Here is a 17,976-nt window from a genome sequence, read left to right as displayed (position 1 = left end):
GCATCGAATTGAGCTAACGATAATCGTCCAAACAACAGCCTCGTTTCGCATGGCAACGGCAGTGCCTGAGGCCAGAAAGTGGGGATGGAGCTAACCTGATCGGGACTGGTTTCAATGCAAGGAACCCCAGTCACGGGATGGCACTGCGTCATGTGTGCCCGCATTTCCATCCCCAAGGACGAGACTCGAAACTCTATGCATAAAAAGGGTTAAAATACTCTAAATAATACTCGATAAATGGATAGGTTGTCAAGTGAAGGAAATAGAAAAGGATATATTTTTTGTACACAACTACAGATCCCATGCAAATCTAGCAGGTCATCCCTAGATGTACTTGTACGGGTTCATAATACCGTTCTATAGAGAGAGATTATTAGCTGGTGGTGCTCCAAGAGTGTAGGCGAGTAATAGGAATGTTTAATACTCACCGGGTCGTAAAGTGCCTTCAGCTGCTTCATCAGCTTAACCATAGTGTCGTTCTGGCTGTATCCGATGAACTCCCGCTTGGCAATACCCAAACCGTGCTCGGCACTGATACTGCCATGGCGCTTCTGAATCCACTCGTACACCCAAGGCTCAATGGCCTTCTCAACCTCCTTGTTGTACTGGCGGACGGACACATTCAGGTGCAGGTTAGAGTCGCCCATGTGGCCGTAGCCGACAACGGCACGAACGGGGAAGGAGTCGTCGTCGCCAACGAAGCCCTTCTCGGTCAACCGCTGCTTGCAGTCCTCCACAAGCTGGTACAGCTCAGGCAGCGGGATCGACACATCGTACTTGTAGGTACCACCCAGGTGGCTCAACGCCTCGGTGATACCCTCACGCCAGCGCCAGATGGCCTGGAACTGCGTCTCATCCTGAGCCAAGACACCGTCTGCGACGATGCCCTCGCTCAGAACGTGCTCGAGGAACGACTCGAGCTTCTCCATGTCGTGGTCGGCATTGGAACCGCTGGTCTCAACCAGACAGTAGAAAGGGTACTCACCCTCCAGGGGGTACTTGTTGCCGGTGGAATCGTGCACCAAGCGCTGGCTGCGGCCGTCCATCAATTCGAATGCGGAGAGAATCTCCGAAAGTTGGCCCTTGGCCTCCCGGTAGGCACGCTGCACCTGCTCAAAGCTCTCCAATCCAAAGTAGGCGACGTTGACAGCCTTGGGACGCGGGGGGCAAATAATAGCAACCTTTGTGATCAGACCAATGGTTCCTTCCGCACCGATAAAAAGCTGCTTGAGATCGTATCCAGTGTTGTTCTTGCGCAGAGTAGAAAGTGAGTCAACGATAGTCCCGTCCGGCAGGACTGCCTCAAGACCCAGCACGGTTCCATGAAGAGAGCCATAGCGCAACAGTCTCAGACCGCCGGCGTTGGTCGCAACGTTTCCTCCAATGTGGCAAGATCCCTTGGCGCCCAAGTCCAGAGGGAACAGATGGCCACGCTCAGCAAGGTACTGGTCTGCCACCTCGAGAATAACACCAGCATCGGCAACCAGCACACCGGAAGCTTCATCGAACGAACGAATTTGGTTCATCCGCGAGGTGTTGATCACGATCTCGTCAAAGACAGGGACCGAACCGCCAACCAAGCCAGTGTTTCCACCCTGGGGCACCACCGCCAACTTCCGCTCATTACAGTATTTTAGCACCTTGCTAACCTCCTCCGTGGTCTGGGGCTTCAGGACCAAACGTGTGTGACCGCGGTACTTGCGCATCCAGTCGCTGTTGAAGGGCTCAATGTCGTCCGTCGCATCGGCGGTCACGCCGTCCACAACGGCGGACTGGGAGCCCAGAAGCTCCTTGAAGAAGGCCACATCGTTGGCAGTAAGCTCGCCAAAGTTGGGGTCGCGCTTGACATTGGGGTATGCGTCGCTAGTGTACTTGATCTGCTTGTCGGCGCGAGTAGTGGAGCTCACGCTGAAGGTGCGGATAGCAGTCGTAGCTGGTGATTGAAGCAGGGTAGGTCGGACGACGATGCGAGGACGAGGCACTCGTGCCCGCCGCAGGGCGTTTGAGAGGTTCCGAGCACCAGACATGGCGTGGAGAGGGAGAATGGAGAGGAATGAGGTGAGAAGGGAGCAAGAATGAGCACAAAAGACAAATTTTGGGGTGGATTACACCGGTCAATTGAAGAGTGGAGATCCCGCTCCGATCTCCCCCCGATGCAGGACCATTGCACCATTGCGTGCACTCGGATTATTCTCCGATGTACGCTCTCGGTGATTCTCGGCGATAGCTTTTTAGCTGCAAAATTTACCAACACTTGCAAGTCTTTAGTATCTAACCAACTAGGATACAATTTCAATCTTTAAACACTCTTGGAATCCTCTGAATAGTAAAATACAGGATATAGGTGCTCTAATAGGTTCTCGGTCAAGCGTTTCGCCGCATTCATCAGGCGATCGTCCAGGCCGCCAGACATCTGCGTAAATCTGAATTGTACGCATAGTACGGGGGCTATCAATAAAGAGCACTGTTAATTGATGATTTAGCCTATCCTTTCTAGTACTTACACCTTCGAAAATACTCGGGGCGGATCGTCTCTTGATAGGGGAGCTTCCAACCTTAAATTAGGCTAATTCATTGCTTGTCCGTCTCGAAATATATCGACGGCAACGCCACATCCCCTTCAAACATTGTGGAGAGTATCATGCAAGAATTGGAAATATTTCCTGCATCTTTCTATCATAAATTCTCAAAAATATATTCGTAATGTCAGTAAACAAAAAACCCGGTGGTTGAACCGTCAAACCTGACCACGCGAGAGTCAGCTACGTCATGTCGGTGCCCCACTGGCCCTCTCCCTGCAAGCGGGGAGCTTCAAAAATCTCACCAGAGAGCTTTCACCTTTTCCCTCAAACCCCTGAAAAATGACTTCCACGGTTCTCGTTACGGGAGCCACTGGCCTTCTCGGTCGCCAGCTGTTTACCACTTTCCAGCACTCGGGAGTCTTGGTGGTTGGGCAGGGATTCACGCGTGCTGCCCCTCCAACCATTCTTAAGGCGGACCTGGAGAAGGCAGAGGATATCAAGGCTCTTCTGAACGATGTCAAGTAAGTAGTCAGATATGATCGGGCTATTAGTAACCAGTCGAATTGCTAATTACGAATTGCTCACGATAGGCCTCAGATTGTCATCCACAGTAAGTCACCTACCTACCGGGTCCTCGAAACCGCACAATTGCTTCCCAGGCTCAGACTAACACGAGAAACCCTCAGGCGCGGCAAACCGATCCCCAGACCTGTGTGAGAAGAATCCCGACCAAGCGCGCAAGGTCAATGTCGACGCCACCCGTGCCCTGGCTGAAGAATGCCAGGCTCGCGGGGCATTCCTCGTCTACATCTCGACCGACTACGTTTTCCCCGGCAAGGAGGGTGAAGCTCCCTACGAAGCGGATGCTACCACCGAGCCCCCAAATATCTACGGCCAATTGAAGCGTGATGGCGAGGTGGCCGTCCTCGAAGCTACCAAGGAGTCCGGACTCGGCGTTGTGCTGCGCGTGCCAGTGTTGTACGGTACCGCGAAATCAAACTCGGAGAGCGCGGTCAATGTCCTCTTCGACGCCATCAAGAAGGCACAGGATGAGAATGCTGGTGTGAAGATGGATGATTGGGCCCAGCGTTATCCCACCAACACTGAAGACGTGGCCCGCGTCGTCCGCGATATCGTCATCAAGTACCTGAAGCAGAAGGACCAAATCAAGGAAATGCCACACATCCTACAGTTCAGCTCCGAGGACCGCATGACCAAGTATGAAATCTGCGAGAAGCTGGCTGAGGTGCAGGGCTGGTCTCTGCCTGGAATGATCCGCAATAAGCAGGGGAATGAGCCTGGAGGTGTGCAGCGACCCTACGACACGCATCTGTCCACCAAGGCGCTGGTGGATTTGGGCATCGACGTGCGAACGATGGACTTTATTTCCTGGTGGTGAGTGAATCCATCCATTGGGATAAGTTTGGATCTTTGGGCCCCGTGCTAATATTTGCTTGTTTCAGGCGGAGGGAGTTGGGTGCGGTCAGACACTGAAGAAAACGTTTGATCCGGTGAAGGGATAAATGGCGATATACAAGTTTCTAAACGAAAAAGAAATCGAACTGCCCATCTAGAGTGGGTATGAAGGTCCAATGTCTTGCAGTAATTGGTTCACTACTCGTATCTGCAGCATCAGGATACCATCACGCAGAACATTGCTATTGTGGAACTCGTATCGTGTGCAGGAAGCCTTCAATGATTCAATCTCTTGGAGGGAAATCGAGTTCCTTGACTTCGATCTTCCTAGCGATATTATAGATTCGTAACGCTGTCTACTACGGACCCCTGTCCTCTTCGGTAAACATCCTGAGGTGTGACAAACTAACATACAAGAGCTACAGATGTAGTACAGTAAATCGTTGAGAAAGGCGGTTGACTCGTGCATCTTGTTGTTCTGAAAACTGGCATCTTGTAGGATATGTTTTATGACAATCTGCTGTATCAATTCTTTTGAAAGGTGGATCAAGGGCATCGGCGACTGTGGAGAAGGCCAAGCGACGAGGGAGTCGTCCTTAGGAGGCTGCACGAAACTACTATCGGATGATTCTCGCAAACACAATGAGAGCTCAGAGATCGACTCAATTTGGGCCCACCAGCTGGACAGAGCATCCAGGGCCTTCGTGACGGGCCAGTGATGAGGAGAGGCGTATCCCTGATTCCTGAGCCCACCCTAGAGAGTGGACCTCGGGCTCCCATCCACTGCGGATCAGTCAGTAGTGGAGCCCTTTTGGGGGTCCAGAATCCAGATCCCTTTTGTCTCCCAGTGTCGTCAAAAGCCAAGACTTTGTGCGACGGGGACCAAGATTGTAGTCGTCGGAGTAGAGTTTCAGAAGAGTCGGGCAAAAAGTGAATATTGCCAATAGTCTCCGCCGATCAGCCGTGTTTCTTTTTTGGGGAATGTCAACCCGGAAACCTCTTCCTTGGCCAGCCACAAAGACGAGCTCATTTCCTTTGTTTCTTTAATTTGGTGCCAACACCCACGTTCGGCTTGCGCACTCTCAATTTCCACATTCACGCCACTCCAACTTGTACTTTGGTAAGTGCAATTGGGTGCATCTCGCGCCACAGACGCGCCCACGCGTCCATTCACCACTCCAGCCCAATCCCAGTCTGCTTTTTGATCGTCACGCGCATTTTTCCTCCAACGGGAAACCATAGATTCATTGGGATCCCCGGCTGTTTGTTGGCCAGAGGTCTGTGATCGAAGCTGTCGCATTCGACTCTAGCCTCATACCCGCCCTTGCACCTAGCCACTGTCTCCCTTTGCTTTTTTCTTCCTCTTTTTTCTCTCGCTCTCTGCCCTTTCGCACAAACATCTCCGCCCTGTCGCCCATTCCTTTAACCTTCATTTCTGACCTGCGCGCAAGTGGGTGTTGACTGTCGCATCTTGTGTGGAAGTGCGCACTGACACCTGTGGTCCTCAGCTTACCCCAGAATGCGACTTGTGATCACGAAGCGCAAAGCGATAAGGATTTGGACTCGAACCCTGAACTTGGGAATCAAGTCCTAGAGTGTATGCGACACACGATTTCTTCCCCTTCCTCTTCTCTGCAACCATGTCAAAATACACGGAAGATGCGCCTGGGCAGCAGGTGTCCTCGAAAAGCCCTCCGTATCATTCGTCCCAAGATCGAACCCTGGTGGACAGACAGCGCGACAACAGAGACAAAACCGAAACGAATGCACACCCAGCCATTGCAGGGGTAAATGCAACAAATCAGCCGAATCCCTCGATCGCCAGGAGTATGTCTCGATACCGGCGCAACCGACCTTCTGCAGCTTCAGCGACGCCTCCCACGCCTGCGCTGCCTAGTCGCGTAAAGGCTCAGTGTGCGCCTGCTCTGCCAAGCAGTGCCAAGCCGGCGCTGGGGGCGGAGGAAGAACGGGCAAGAGAACAACACAGGCAAAATGCGATGGCGCAGTTGACAGGAGCACCTGTTCCTACTCAGGCACTCCCATCACAGTCTGCAAAGGCAGCGAGAGAAGTTCAATCGGGGAAGGCGCTTCACAAAGATCCACCCGCGACGACATCATCGCGACCTGTTCAGTCAAGCCGACACAAAGCGGATGCCCCACCCTCCTCCAGTGATAGCAACCGCAAGTCCCTGCTACAAAAGGTCGGGCTGTCCAAGTCGAAACTGTCCCAAGACCATACCAAAGAGTCTGCTAGCTCCGCCTCGTCAAAGCCCAATTACATCGGAGTTGGAGGTGGCGGTATTGTCCCTGGCACTGATGCGCCAGTCTCCGCTGTGAATGCGGGTGAGCGTTTAGTGCTTGTCAAGTTTGGCGATGCCAGTGCACAGTTGCCCGTGACTCCTTTCACCCAGGTGCAAGATCTGCTACAGGCTGCTACTCGACAAATTTCTCGTGACATTAATCCCGACACCTTCATCTTGATCGAGTCTTTCCAACAGATCGGTCTGGAACGACCCTTGCGCCAGTATGAGCGTATCCGAGATGTCATGAACTCCTGGGCCCTAGATACTGACGGGAGCCTCATTATCGTACCGCCTTCAAGCATGGAGGCTATCGCCCAGCTCGAGGCGCAAAGCGTTCCTACTGAGAAGCCTACGGAGACCACGGTCTACTGCTACTACTCTCACCGACCTCGCAAGTGGGATAAAAGATACGTCACTCTCCGCACCGATGGACAAGTGACAATTTCCAAGAAAGAGAACTTGAAAGATGCCACTAACATCTGCCACCTTTCGGACTTTGACATCTACACCCCTAGCGCTCAATCACCTGCAAAGGAGATCAAACCCCCTAAGAAAATCTGCGTTGCAATCAAGAGTCAGGAGAAATCGTCCATGTTCCTTTCGACTGACAACTTTGTGCACTTCTTCAGCACTAATGACCGTGCCGTTGCGGACAAGTGGCACAAAGCTGTTCAGAGCTGGCGAAGCTGGTATCTGGTGAATAAGGTGGGTGTTGCGAATCCAGTGAAAGCGGCGGATGAGACGGATCGGAAGGCTTCTCTGGTACAATCGGTGACGAGGACAATTCCACAACCGCAAGGCGTATCTTCCGATATACCTCGGTTGGATCGTCAAAACAGTGAGCCAGAGCCCACGCGCCGGTCTGTTGAGCGTGCCCGAAAGGAAGCGTCCGTTCCTCGCAGAAAGACCACCCGCGAGCATAGACCTCCCCCAAGCTCGTTCCCAAAGACCCTTGCCATCGACACCAACACGAGTCATCATCGTCATGACAGGTCTCCCACCGAAGAGACGTTGGACTCTGTCTTCACGTCATCTGGCCTATTGGGTAGGACGTACACCCAGCGACAACAGGCGATGCATGAGCGAGAAGAGAGAGAGAAGCGAGCGAAGCAAGACCCTTTTGCTGCTCAGGGTCTGGTTTCAGGCAGCCCCGTGTACTCTCCAATTGCACAGCCGAGTAGCCGCACTAATACGCTCACCCAAGCAGATGCGGCTGCCCACTTGGGGCGTACAATGTCCCTCAACCAGGGTCAGAAGCCGTTGGTGGACTTGACACCGGTCTTTGTGGAGCCACCGCAGCACACTCGCAAAGGGCGTGGTGTGACCGTTGAACCTGGCCGGCAGCTGATCGATGCTGCCACCGGTCCCGAGCTGACGCCTGGTACGGTGAACGTCCCTCCGGCTACGGCCTGGCGACGACCTGCTGCCGAAGTCACTTCGCAGAGTCGGTACCGGTCGAATACCATGCGGAGCGGGCGACAGGTCTCGGCACAGGTTCAGTACCCAGGCGCCAGCTCAGTGGGAGCCAGCCCGACTTCGCCAGTCGGCCCATTCGTGGCGAACAGCTTGCTTGCGGCATCGAGCCGCAACATGGCCAGTCACCAGGTGCAGAGCAGAGCACCTGGGGGACATGGCGTTGCGACGGGTGACCGCAATGCAACCCGTCCGCTGATCGATATGTCGGGCGAGAACCCCTTTGCGGAAGGCAGTCTGCTGCGGAAGCTGTGAGTAAATGATCCCTGATGACGACATGATTTCTTTTGGAGGCTCTCTCGGTGGTAGGAACCTTGTGGGAGGCAATTTAATTTACAATGAGTTCACCGTCAGCTCCTCTGGGACGAGAATTTCCGAGGCTGTCTTTCGTTCTTCGAATGTATGGTTACATGTTTAGATACCCATTGACTACTGAAAATTCATTCAATTCATAAGCGTATTAGCTCTCTTCTAACAATGAGATCGAAAAGAAGACCGGGTAATATAGCAAAATCTGTAAGCCCACAGAGGTACAGCAACAAGCAACTAAGCGTCCCATCATCAAGCATAAAAAATAGACACCCAAGTCCATCTATTGAGAAGCATTGTAAACCCTAATCCCCCCAAACTGCCAATAAGCATCCTCAAATTGAGATGGGTTACTTGCCACAAAATCAGCGCACGAGCCCGGACATCCATACATTTGAGTATAATGCGACGACATCCCCGCAAATTGCCCGCAGAGATCAATATTAGCCACGATATTCATATTACGGAAGTGCGACGCAACATCACAGTTCGTACTAGGGAAATCGGCCAACGGCAATCCCCAGCTCGAGGGATCTGGAGATCCTCCATGAATATCAGAGGGAATCTTGGAACGAGCGAAATTCCATATCCGAATTCCAGCAGTGCGAAGTTCCAACGCATAAACCTGCATATCAATAAGCACTGAACCTTCACTAGTACATTTTCAAATGATAATCATCGGGGAAAGAAACTCACCCCACCACCGCCCGTATTAAATCCAACCCCATAAGTCGACGGATCACCCATAACAGCACAACCCGCATTCCCATCCGCCCCAATATCACAATTCCCATCCATCGCCGTCCCAGCCTGTCTACGCTCCACATCCATACTACATCCCGCCATAGTGTGCAGGGACATTTCATTCCCATGCGAGCCATGATTATGAGACTCGAGGATATCGATTTCACCATTCCGAGGCCAATTAGCACCATCCGTTAACCACAGTGCTGGCCATGTCCCACAGCCGTAGGGGGTGTGGATGATGTCGAAGACGAAAAGGCCCGAGTCGTATGTATTCTTTGATTCGACGCGGACGGAGTTACGGCCGCCGGATGGGTTGGGGGTTGATGTGTCTACGCGGAGGGTGGCTGTTGTGTCGGTGGCATAGGTGAGGTTTAGGGCTTGGGAGGTGTCTTTGGTCACGTAGCTGGTTTGTGGTTAGTTGGTGTTAATTGGGTGGCGCAGGGGGGATTGTACGTTACGAAGCCATCTGTTGGATCACTGTCGGAATAGTAGTTAAAGTGGTCGAAGAATGAGGCGCCCTCGTAGGTATGCTGTAACTGATATCTCAAGGGGGAGTAGTCTGGGTATGATTGTGCTTTTGCGCCTGGGATGAAATTGAAAAGGACTGCTAGAATTGATGTGCCAATGACTAGCTCCGGGGATGCAATGGCTTTCTTGCGAAGAGACCAGCTGCGTGCTGATCGTGAATTCATCGTGATTCCTGGAGTATCACGCATGAACAAGTTTGAAGTATTATAGTGTAGCTTAGAACGTAGGGTTGTTTAGTGACCCTAGATGGTTAAGATTTGGGAAATTGAATGAGAGGAAACCTGGAATTTGGAAACAAGATTCTAAATATGTAAAAAGGTGGTGCGAGAAAACTTTTTCAATGATAGACGCGATACTGATATCATGAATCGGCATGCCGAATCCATTTAGGGCTAGACAATGCTCCGACGCCCAATTTGAAAGGCCATGAATTAAGGTAGGAACTGAACTTTAATGACTGATCATAGACCATCCAGCTCGTAATAGATATTTAAGATCAGATTCATAGCCCTTTAATGGTCAGTGAGTATGGTTGCCCATGTCCATCTCTATCAACTCTGATTTGTGAACGAGTATAAGTCTAAGTAGGTGTAATGTTCTAACTTTAAACCGAGAAAGTATAATTGCTGCGGTAGTTCTTGGGAACTCGCACTGCCTCTTCAAGCTCCTAAATATGCACACTGTTTTGGATTCTAGTATGCTAGATGCTGTGTGGAAACACGAGTCTCTCACCACCTAAGCTCGGCACAATCGAACTGACCTTTGCCACTTTATTAGGGAGACACCCATCAAGGGGAGGTCTGACGCTTTGTATAGATGATTTTATTACGAACAAGCTTTAGCTGGAACCATTTTACTTTGGTTCTTCGTTGCCCTTCCTAGGCTGGGATCATATGAGAGCGGACGGCAAGCAAACAAAGGACAAATTTCAAAACAACCCTTGCGGCCAAGGTTGAAGGTAGTAGATGTGACTGATCAAGTACTGTTAGGGGCTACCTATGGACTCAGACCCGTATAACTAGATTGACCATGTGGTAACGCCCTGAATGTTTATCCTGATCTGTCCTTTGCATCATAAATTTCGACTGCCAAGGTATCCAGGCAGACATAAAGGAACTAGTAGTTATTGTCTAGCTTAAATACACACTCTTCATGTAACACTGACAGGGTGAAACAATACCAATCCAACATTAATGGAACAACCCGATGCCACACCCATCACGCAAAACCTTAATCCATAGTCCCAAAGGCATCAAGATCTCCAGTATCCGCAAACTAGTTACTAGGCATCTCAATTTACAAGCTAAATTAGCCAAGTCTCTCTCTATCAACAAGACACGTCGCCATCACAAGAAAATCGGGAGGAATCGACTCCGCCGAGCCCTTCGGCTGCATCATTGGCCGAATGCCCGAAGGGGAATCGCACATGGCCAGAAAGTCAGCGCGGGCCAGCCGGATGTCGCCTCGCAGATCAAGAGATCCCTACAAATCCATCGCCATTCCTCTTAATATCTCGTTCAATCCCATCTAAGATAATCTCTATCATCTACAGACTTTCCAAGACTGTTTACCACTGTTGTCACGGTACCCTAATGAGTACCACGATCCCATAATGCACGCACTCATCCACTGGATCCGACGGAACCGTCGGGCATCCTTGGTGCTGGTCGCCACGACAGTGATGCTCCTCCAAACGAAGCTGTGGAAATGGGACGGAGACAAGATGGATACCATGCCGCCTCTCACGACAGCAACGGTGATCCATTCAACTCCCGCAACGCTCAACTTCACTCCACCCTTCCACACGAAGGGCCGACATATCCTCGATGCGAAAGACATCCCGCTCAAACTCGCCAGCATCAACTGGTACGGAGCCAGCGATACAGATTATGTCCCCGGTGGATTGGAGGTGCAGCATCGGGATACGATCGCGGCGTTGATTCGGGATCTCGGGTTTAACAGTGTGCGGCTTCCGTACGCGGATGAGATCGTTATGAATAACCCGGTCATCGGGCCGAGTGTCATCGCTGCGAACCTAGATCTGTTCAGCATTAAGCGTGAGAAAGATGAACCGCTGCGCGCACTCGATTTATTCCATGCCGTGGTTGAGAGTCTCACTGCGGCGGGTTTATTGGTCATTGTCAACAATCATATCACGCAAGCGACATGGTGTTGTGGGGTGAATCCATGCGATCTGAGCTGGAAGAATGACTGGTTTGGTGCAGACATTCTATGTACGGTATCGCAGACCGAAGAGCGCTGGATCCGCAACTGGGAGACGGTGATGGCGCCGCTGGTGTCGAACCCTCTGGTTCTCGGGGCGGATCTGCGCAACGAAGTTCGTGGTCTCTGGGGTACGATGCACTGGGATGAATGGGCGGATGCAGCTGAAAAGGCCTCTGAACGATTGTTAGCGATGAACCCGGACTGGCTCATGTTCGTGGAGGGAATCTCCTCGGCGAACGATCTGTCCGGGGCGAGAACTCGTCCTGTGCAGCTTAGCATTCCGGGACGGGTGGTATACTCGGCACATGTATACAAATGGTCTGGCTGGGGCAGTCTGCGGCCATTCTCATCACGAACGTATGAGGACTTTGCAACGACGATGTGGAAGAACTGGGGGTATTTGTTGACGGAGGAGATTGCCCCCGTATGGGTGGGGGAGTTTGGTACACCCGACACGCCCAGCGAAGGAGACCAGAATTACTGGCGTCATCTGATGCGATATCTGGAGGCGATGGATGCCAGCTGGGGGTATTGGGCCCTGAATGCACGCAAGGCCACGGGGGAGTGGGAGAGTTATGGGCTGGTTGGGGATGAATGGGATTGGGCCAGCGTACGGCGAGACTATCGGCTGAAAGATTTGGCCCGCCTCGGGAGACGAGAAGAGATCGAATGAGAAAGGGACGGGCAGCAGGCAGCAGGCAATCGAAAGTGGAAATGATAATATTCTAACTTTCGTGACTTTTCATAGTCTTCGCATACTGTAGCACGCTTCAGTTCGAGTCTTTCTGATTGGTTCTCGCTAATTAATGCCCACCGAGGAACGTGCACGGCACTACTTACCTCACCAGGCCATCCACCAATCAAATGGCCACGTTGAGCCAAGCTTTGCAGCTTTGGGGGATCAGACCCACTTGGGAAAAGGGTCTTGGCCGTTTGATGCGGTGGTTTGGGCTTTTTTATAGTTGATTAAGGTGGGAAAAGTACCGTATATCGGAGCTGAAAACACGGCTGGGTGTTGGGAGACTCCTCCAGGGACTCCTCAGGGTCCAGTAATTCCCACTATCCACTTATAAGTACCGAAGTACTTCTATCTATACAGTTTGGATACACCGATACGGTCTGATTCTGCAAGAATTTTACCAAATTTCCTATTTCTACAATGCTGATAGTTACCTCTTCGGGTCAACAGCGAGTCCCTGGTGCACCCGCTCCCATACTCCCTCGTCCGCCACTCTTATTCGTCGACAATTTTCACATGGAGCTCCTAGAGCCCCCATCTACATGCTGATCGCAAGTCGATCATCCCATATTCCAATCCTCCATTATCGCGGTGCCGAAGATGAGACCAGGTGGACGTGAGGCGCAAGCCAGCCAGCAGAAGAGGCGTTTACTTGGTAAGCTACCTGGTGACCCATCTTTTCTCAGGGGTCCCTCGCGATAACCTTTTTTATTCTTTTTTGGCTTCCGACAATTTGTCTGTTATCGAAGCTCTCCTTTTCTTCTGTTCCCCTCCTCTTCCTTCTGGCGTACTGTTTGTGATCCTTTATGGTGGCCGTTTAACTATTTCCTTGCCTCTAAATTCTCTTCCTCAGGTCACAATGTTGGCATGGCTGACACGCTGCCTGCCGGGGTTTAGCATCATCGGCCTGGCAATTTTGTTGCTGTGTGCCTTCTCCGACATTTGCAAATCCGCCCTGTGGAAGAGCTTCTTCCCTTCGAACCCAGTTCACCCCAGCAAGCCCTCGCCGCAAGATGGATTCTGGAGCGGGCTCAACCTGGCTCAGGCCATCTTCATCATCTATGCGGTGCTTATCCACTGCCATATGCTCGGTTTCACGCTGCGCCTAGGATGGTCCATCTTCAGCGCGACTACTAGCGCAAAGCAGGCCTTTAACCGGCGCATATGGCGCAGTCCTGTCCAGTCACCTCAGATGACTGGCGAGGAGCTGATTGAACAGCCACTGTCCCCGATCTCGCTGGCTTCCGACTCGTCGATTTCCAAGAAGTTTGACGATGCCAATATTACCGTCAACGAGCTCCAAGAGGAGGAGCTGATCCATGCAATTATCATTCCCAACTATTGCGAGGACCTGCACACTTTGGAGACCACCCTCAAGGTATTGGCTAGCCACCCGCGAGCTCAAAGACATTATGAGGTAAGTTTTCTAAGAGGGGGTGATTTGTGAAGGCAAGAACAATCTGTGAACTTAGCCCCTAACTTGGAGTAGATTTATCTGGCCATGGAACAGAAGGAGGCTTCAGCCACCGACAAAGCATCCCACTTGGTTTCCATGTTCGAAAAATCTTTCCTGCACATTCGATCTACCTTCCATCCCACTGGCATCCCGGGTGAAATTGCTGGCAAGAGCTCTAATGTAGCCTGCGCCGCGCGCTCGATTATCGAGATCCATCGCCCGGAGCTGAAGATGGATTGTTGCAATGTCGTGGTCACAGTTATGGATGGTAAGTTTGCATAGCCTCCATAAGCGGACACAGTTCTAACCCAACTATTTCCAGCGGACACTCATCTCTCGCGCGACTACTTTAGCGAAATCCGCCGTCTACACTACTCGCACATCACCGAGGCTGACCGGTCTCTTTATTGCTGCCCTATCATTTTTGACCGCAACTCCCACGAGAGCCCTGCTCTCGTCCGATGTGCCGATCTGCTTTGGGGCTTTGCTGGTTTGTCTACCATGTACCCCGGTACCTGGATCTCCATCCCTACCTCCGTCTATTCCCTCCCACTCTCCATGGCCGAGAAGGTCGGTGGATGGGACGCTGATCCTACTGCTATCGGCGAGGACATGCACATGCTGCTTAAATGCTACTTTGAGACGGCCGGCAATGTCATCTCGCGCGTGATCCACGTTCCAGCCAGTCAATGCAATGTCTCTGCCGACGGAGGTCGTGGCTGGCGCCGTACAATTGATACCCTCTTCGCCCGGTACCGCCAGGCTTTGCGACACATGTGGGGAGCTCTGGATTCGGGATTCGCAGCGCGTCGCACAATGAGCTACCTCCGCTTCAACCAGCGGTGTCTCTTCCTGCGCCCACGCCACTTTGCCCTCCTCGAGCTCCTCTGGGAAGCCCACTTTATGCCCTGCCATCTCACGATCATCATGCTATTTTCCGTTATATACTCCAATTGGGTGCCCGCTTCGCAACTGCACCCCTCGCTGGCCTGGGCCTTCTCCTTCACGGACCTGCTTCGCGCGCTCTCTTTCATTGGAATGAATATCTGTCTGAGTCTGTACGAACGCTGGCACACACTCTGCCTCAACACTCGGATGCAAGACATGCGCGAGGCTAATCTCCCCGACACTGGCTGCTCCCAGCGCATCTGGTACCGACCAAAGTACCTGCTGGACCGAGTATGTTTCCCCGTCGCGGGTACCGTCTTCGGCGCCGTGCCAACGCTGCACGCCGTATTTGCGCACTTCTGGACAGACCGGTTGGTCTACCGCGTCAGCAAGAAGCCGACTTTCAACGCGGATGCAGTAGGTCTTGAATAAACGGCTCTCTGCATAGAAGAGAGATTTCTTGGTCTTTATCTCGTCCGGCGTTTAGAGGATTTCGTTTGATGCGTGTTTCCCCTTCCTGCACCATTTCTGCATGATATATGTCTCAACCTTAATGTTCCAATGCTGCTGTCTTACTTTTTGTACCTGTTTCCCGATCATGTACAGTGTCAATTTCGCAAGGAATAACCTATAACTAATACCCCTTTTGAAGCATATCGCGCGTAATGGCAAATGGCAATAGACGCTCGGCGCGGGGTTAATCTTTTGGACAATTTTGATTCGCGGATGCGTCCGTGGCCCACCGTCTCCAACTTTTTTGGGGTAAATGGGGTAGTCCGGTAGTGCTCGACGTCTTGAATTTATAAATCGACCTATGATCTATTACTTCTTATCTTCCGTTCTTTGTACAGACGTTCAATTCTTACTTTTTATTCTATTCGTGTAATATGGCACCCATACGTCGCGTTGCCACCATTCAGTGGCATATCAAGGTACGATCCTGTCCACCCGGCCTTATCAATGACGCAAGTTACGAATGGCAGCTAATCTAGAGTCTTACAGGAATTGGCCATCGAGGAGAACCATTCGACAGCATGCAATTATATCCGCCAGGCTGCTGCTGATGGTGCAGAACTTGCCGTTCTCCCAGAGTAAGTATACCCAGAACCCTGCCGATTCCTAGGGCTCACACTCCCCTCTCTAGATACCACTTAAGCGGCTGGGTCCCCAATGACCCCCTCTGGGGCGAGCAAGCCGGCGAGGCGGCCAAATACCTCGCAAACTACCAAGCCCTAGCTAAAGAGCTGAAGATATGCATTGTCCCGGGGACAATCATTGAGAAACAGGCTGGTCCCAACGAGGCCAGTCTGTTCTACAACACGGCATACTTCATCTCCAATGATGGGAGCATCCTGGGCTCCTATCGCAAGAAGAATATCTGGCATCCCGAGAGACCGCATTTGACTTCTTCTGCTGGAGAGCGCCACGAGGCGGTTGATACGCCGATTGGTCGAGTTGGCATGTTGATCTGCTGGGATCTAGCATTCCCAGAGGCGTTCCGCGAGTTAATCGCTGATGGAGCGGATATCGTGATTATTCCTACCTTCTGTAGGCAATCCCCTAGTCCTCCCCATCTATGATCTTTTACTAACTATTTAGGGACACCAACCGATGCCTCCCCGGAATCCCTCCAGCACAACCCGAACTCAGAAGCCCTCTTCCTCTCCTCCACAATTACATCTCGCTGTTACGAAAACACCTGTGGCATTATCTTCGTCAACGCAGCTGGTCCGAAGGAGCATTTCCTCGGTATGTCGCAGGTTACCCTTCCCATTGTGGGGCCGGTATCGAAGATGGGAACTGAGGAGGGTGTGTGTGTTGTGGATATGGATCTTGGATTGCTGGATATTGCGGAGAGGAATTATAAGGTTAGACAGGATATTGGGAAGGAGGATTGGCATTATGTATACAGGCATTCGTCACTACGGTGATGCGAGTGGTTTGAATTGTGGATTTAGATTTCTAGGTGCTCATAAGCTTGGCTCATATACTGTGGTTTAGTCGTTTACGGCTGTCTACAGAGCAATCAACAAAGATTGGAGAAAGAAAAGCACGCCATGATGGCTACGAAGGAAATAAGATGTAGAAAAAACCAGAAAGCAAGAAAAAGCCCACCACCCATCCCATTTTTGCATGCGAGAAATATTAAAGGAACACACTGAATGTCGGAAAAACAAGAAAACAAACTGTCCAGGCAACTGAGTCCACATCCGAAAGCAAAAACTACCGTAGAAAAAAAGAAACAGAAAAAGCAGAATCCACAAAAAGGAAAAGAAAAACCATAACCTCCCCCAAAACAAGCAAAAAGAAACAGCAACAAAGCCCGGCCCACAAATCACTCTTTGCCCCAGTTAGCCACCAACCAACTCTCAAGATCCCCAGCCTCTTCAAGCTCCTTCTCCGTCGCATGACAGACCTTCAAGAAGATGGCCACAGAGATCTTGAGCTTTCGGGTATTCTCCGGATCACCCCAGAGTTTGGTAGGGACAAAGTCACGCGATGGGATATAGCGCAACTTGTCATTCGGTCTTTTCTTGAGACGGAGAGAATCAAACTCGAGTTTGTCTTCCGTGCTGAAAATTCGGTGTTGGAGGTAGGATCGGAGGTGGGAGGTGTCGTCGGTGTTGTAGAGGATAGTGCCATTTGGGAGGATGGCATAGTCGGTGCTCTCATCATCCTGCATCAAAGTAAAGCATAACATCGTTAGAACTGAGCTGTTCAATGCATGTTTATCATCTCTCTCATACACCAGAATCCTCTCAACTTACCGCTGCAGTCAAGGCCTGAGTGAGGGTCTTTTCACCCGTACAGACCGGGCAGTACGGGGCCTCGGTCTGCAGGGCTCGGGTCTCCAGCTTACGGTGAAAACCGTCGACCTTTACCCACTCTTTTTCGTCGCAAAGGGTGATGTACAGTTGGGCTAAGTCGCCCCCCGCCTCTTTGTTGCGGATCATGGAGAGGAAAATGGCGGCGGCGCAGGGGGTGGTCTCCTTGACCAAGTGGGTGTGCTTGTTTGAGGCCAAGCAACCCTCTGGGATCACAGCATATTGCTCGGTGAAGCACATGATGGTGGTGATGTGTAGTAGTAGTGGGAGGAAAGGTTGTTAAGATGGTGGTTGAGGAGGGAGGAGAACGAGGAAGAAGGGTGAGGGAAAAGGATGAGAACAAGAAGGGCAAGAAGAAGGACCTGACGAGAATCACCTTTCAAAAGAATAGGCAGGAAAGGCAACGACTAAGCTTGAACCCTCCATAACACGTTTTTTCCCGCGCATTTTGAGTCCTGAATAGTTAACTACTCTCGCCATATACCACTACCCGCGTGGTTATCATTCAGAATCTCTGTTGAACCTATGGATATTCATGTATCTC

General features: G+C 51.5%; 8 protein-coding genes across 8 annotated transcripts; 5 read left to right on the top strand and 3 right to left on the bottom strand.

The window, feature by feature from the left end:
• Nucleotides 1–324: 324 nt before the first annotated feature.
• On the bottom strand, nt 325–2,027 carry N7496_004398 (FAD-binding oxidoreductase; the record flags this gene model as incomplete). Its single annotated transcript, XM_056697329.1, has 2 exons — nt 325–357; nt 429–2,027. The coding sequence occupies 2 exons, from the start codon at nt 2,025–2,027 to the stop codon at nt 325–327; spliced, it is 1,632 nt and encodes a 543-aa protein (XP_056559541.1).
• An 834-nt stretch (nt 2,028–2,861) lies between these two features.
• N7496_004397 (dTDP-4-dehydrorhamnose reductase family protein) lies at nt 2,862–4,016 on the top strand (the record flags this gene model as incomplete). Its single annotated transcript, XM_056697328.1, has 4 exons — nt 2,862–3,043; nt 3,113–3,132; nt 3,209–3,917; nt 3,986–4,016. 4 exons carry the CDS (start codon nt 2,862–2,864, stop codon nt 4,014–4,016), a joined length of 942 nt encoding a protein of 313 aa, XP_056559540.1.
• A 1,562-nt stretch (nt 4,017–5,578) lies between these two features.
• On the top strand, nt 5,579–7,969 carry N7496_004396 (uncharacterized protein; the record flags this gene model as incomplete). The annotated part of the gene is made up of 1 exon (XM_056697327.1): nt 5,579–7,969. The coding sequence occupies one exon, from the start codon at nt 5,579–5,581 to the stop codon at nt 7,967–7,969; it is 2,391 nt and encodes a 796-aa protein (XP_056559539.1).
• Nucleotides 7,970–8,306: 337 nt separating this feature from the next.
• Nucleotides 8,307–9,486, bottom strand: N7496_004395 (glycoside hydrolase family 16 protein; the record flags this gene model as incomplete). Its single annotated transcript, XM_056697326.1, has 3 exons — nt 8,307–8,648; nt 8,720–9,173; nt 9,224–9,486. The coding sequence occupies 3 exons, from the start codon at nt 9,484–9,486 to the stop codon at nt 8,307–8,309; spliced, it is 1,059 nt and encodes a 352-aa protein (XP_056559538.1).
• Nucleotides 9,487–10,910: 1,424 nt separating this feature from the next.
• On the top strand, nt 10,911–12,197 carry N7496_004394 (glycoside hydrolase family 5 protein; the record flags this gene model as incomplete). The annotated part of the gene is made up of 1 exon (XM_056697325.1): nt 10,911–12,197. The coding sequence occupies one exon, from the start codon at nt 10,911–10,913 to the stop codon at nt 12,195–12,197; it is 1,287 nt and encodes a 428-aa protein (XP_056559537.1).
• A 925-nt stretch (nt 12,198–13,122) lies between these two features.
• N7496_004393 (glycosyltransferase family 2 protein) lies at nt 13,123–15,039 on the top strand (the record flags this gene model as incomplete). The annotated part of the gene is made up of 3 exons (XM_056697324.1): nt 13,123–13,680; nt 13,753–13,987; nt 14,042–15,039. The coding sequence occupies 3 exons, from the start codon at nt 13,123–13,125 to the stop codon at nt 15,037–15,039; spliced, it is 1,791 nt and encodes a 596-aa protein (XP_056559536.1).
• A 455-nt stretch (nt 15,040–15,494) lies between these two features.
• Nucleotides 15,495–16,538, top strand: N7496_004392 (carbon-nitrogen hydrolase family protein; the record flags this gene model as incomplete). The annotated part of the gene is made up of 4 exons (XM_056697323.1): nt 15,495–15,539; nt 15,610–15,698; nt 15,752–16,155; nt 16,207–16,538. The coding sequence occupies 4 exons, from the start codon at nt 15,495–15,497 to the stop codon at nt 16,536–16,538; spliced, it is 870 nt and encodes a 289-aa protein (XP_056559535.1).
• A 404-nt stretch (nt 16,539–16,942) lies between these two features.
• N7496_004391 (uncharacterized protein) lies at nt 16,943–17,672 on the bottom strand (the record flags this gene model as incomplete). Its single annotated transcript, XM_056697322.1, has 2 exons — nt 16,943–17,284; nt 17,376–17,672. The coding sequence occupies 2 exons, from the start codon at nt 17,670–17,672 to the stop codon at nt 16,943–16,945; spliced, it is 639 nt and encodes a 212-aa protein (XP_056559534.1).
• Between the last annotated feature and the right edge of the window lie 304 nt (nt 17,673–17,976).

Source organism: Penicillium cataractarum, assembly GCF_028827025.1.
Source record: "Penicillium cataractarum strain IBT 29864 chromosome Unknown utg000002l, whole genome shotgun sequence".
NCBI lineage: Eukaryota > Fungi > Ascomycota > Eurotiomycetes > Eurotiales > Aspergillaceae > Penicillium > Penicillium cataractarum.
This window is presented reverse-complemented; position numbering and strand designations above follow the sequence as displayed.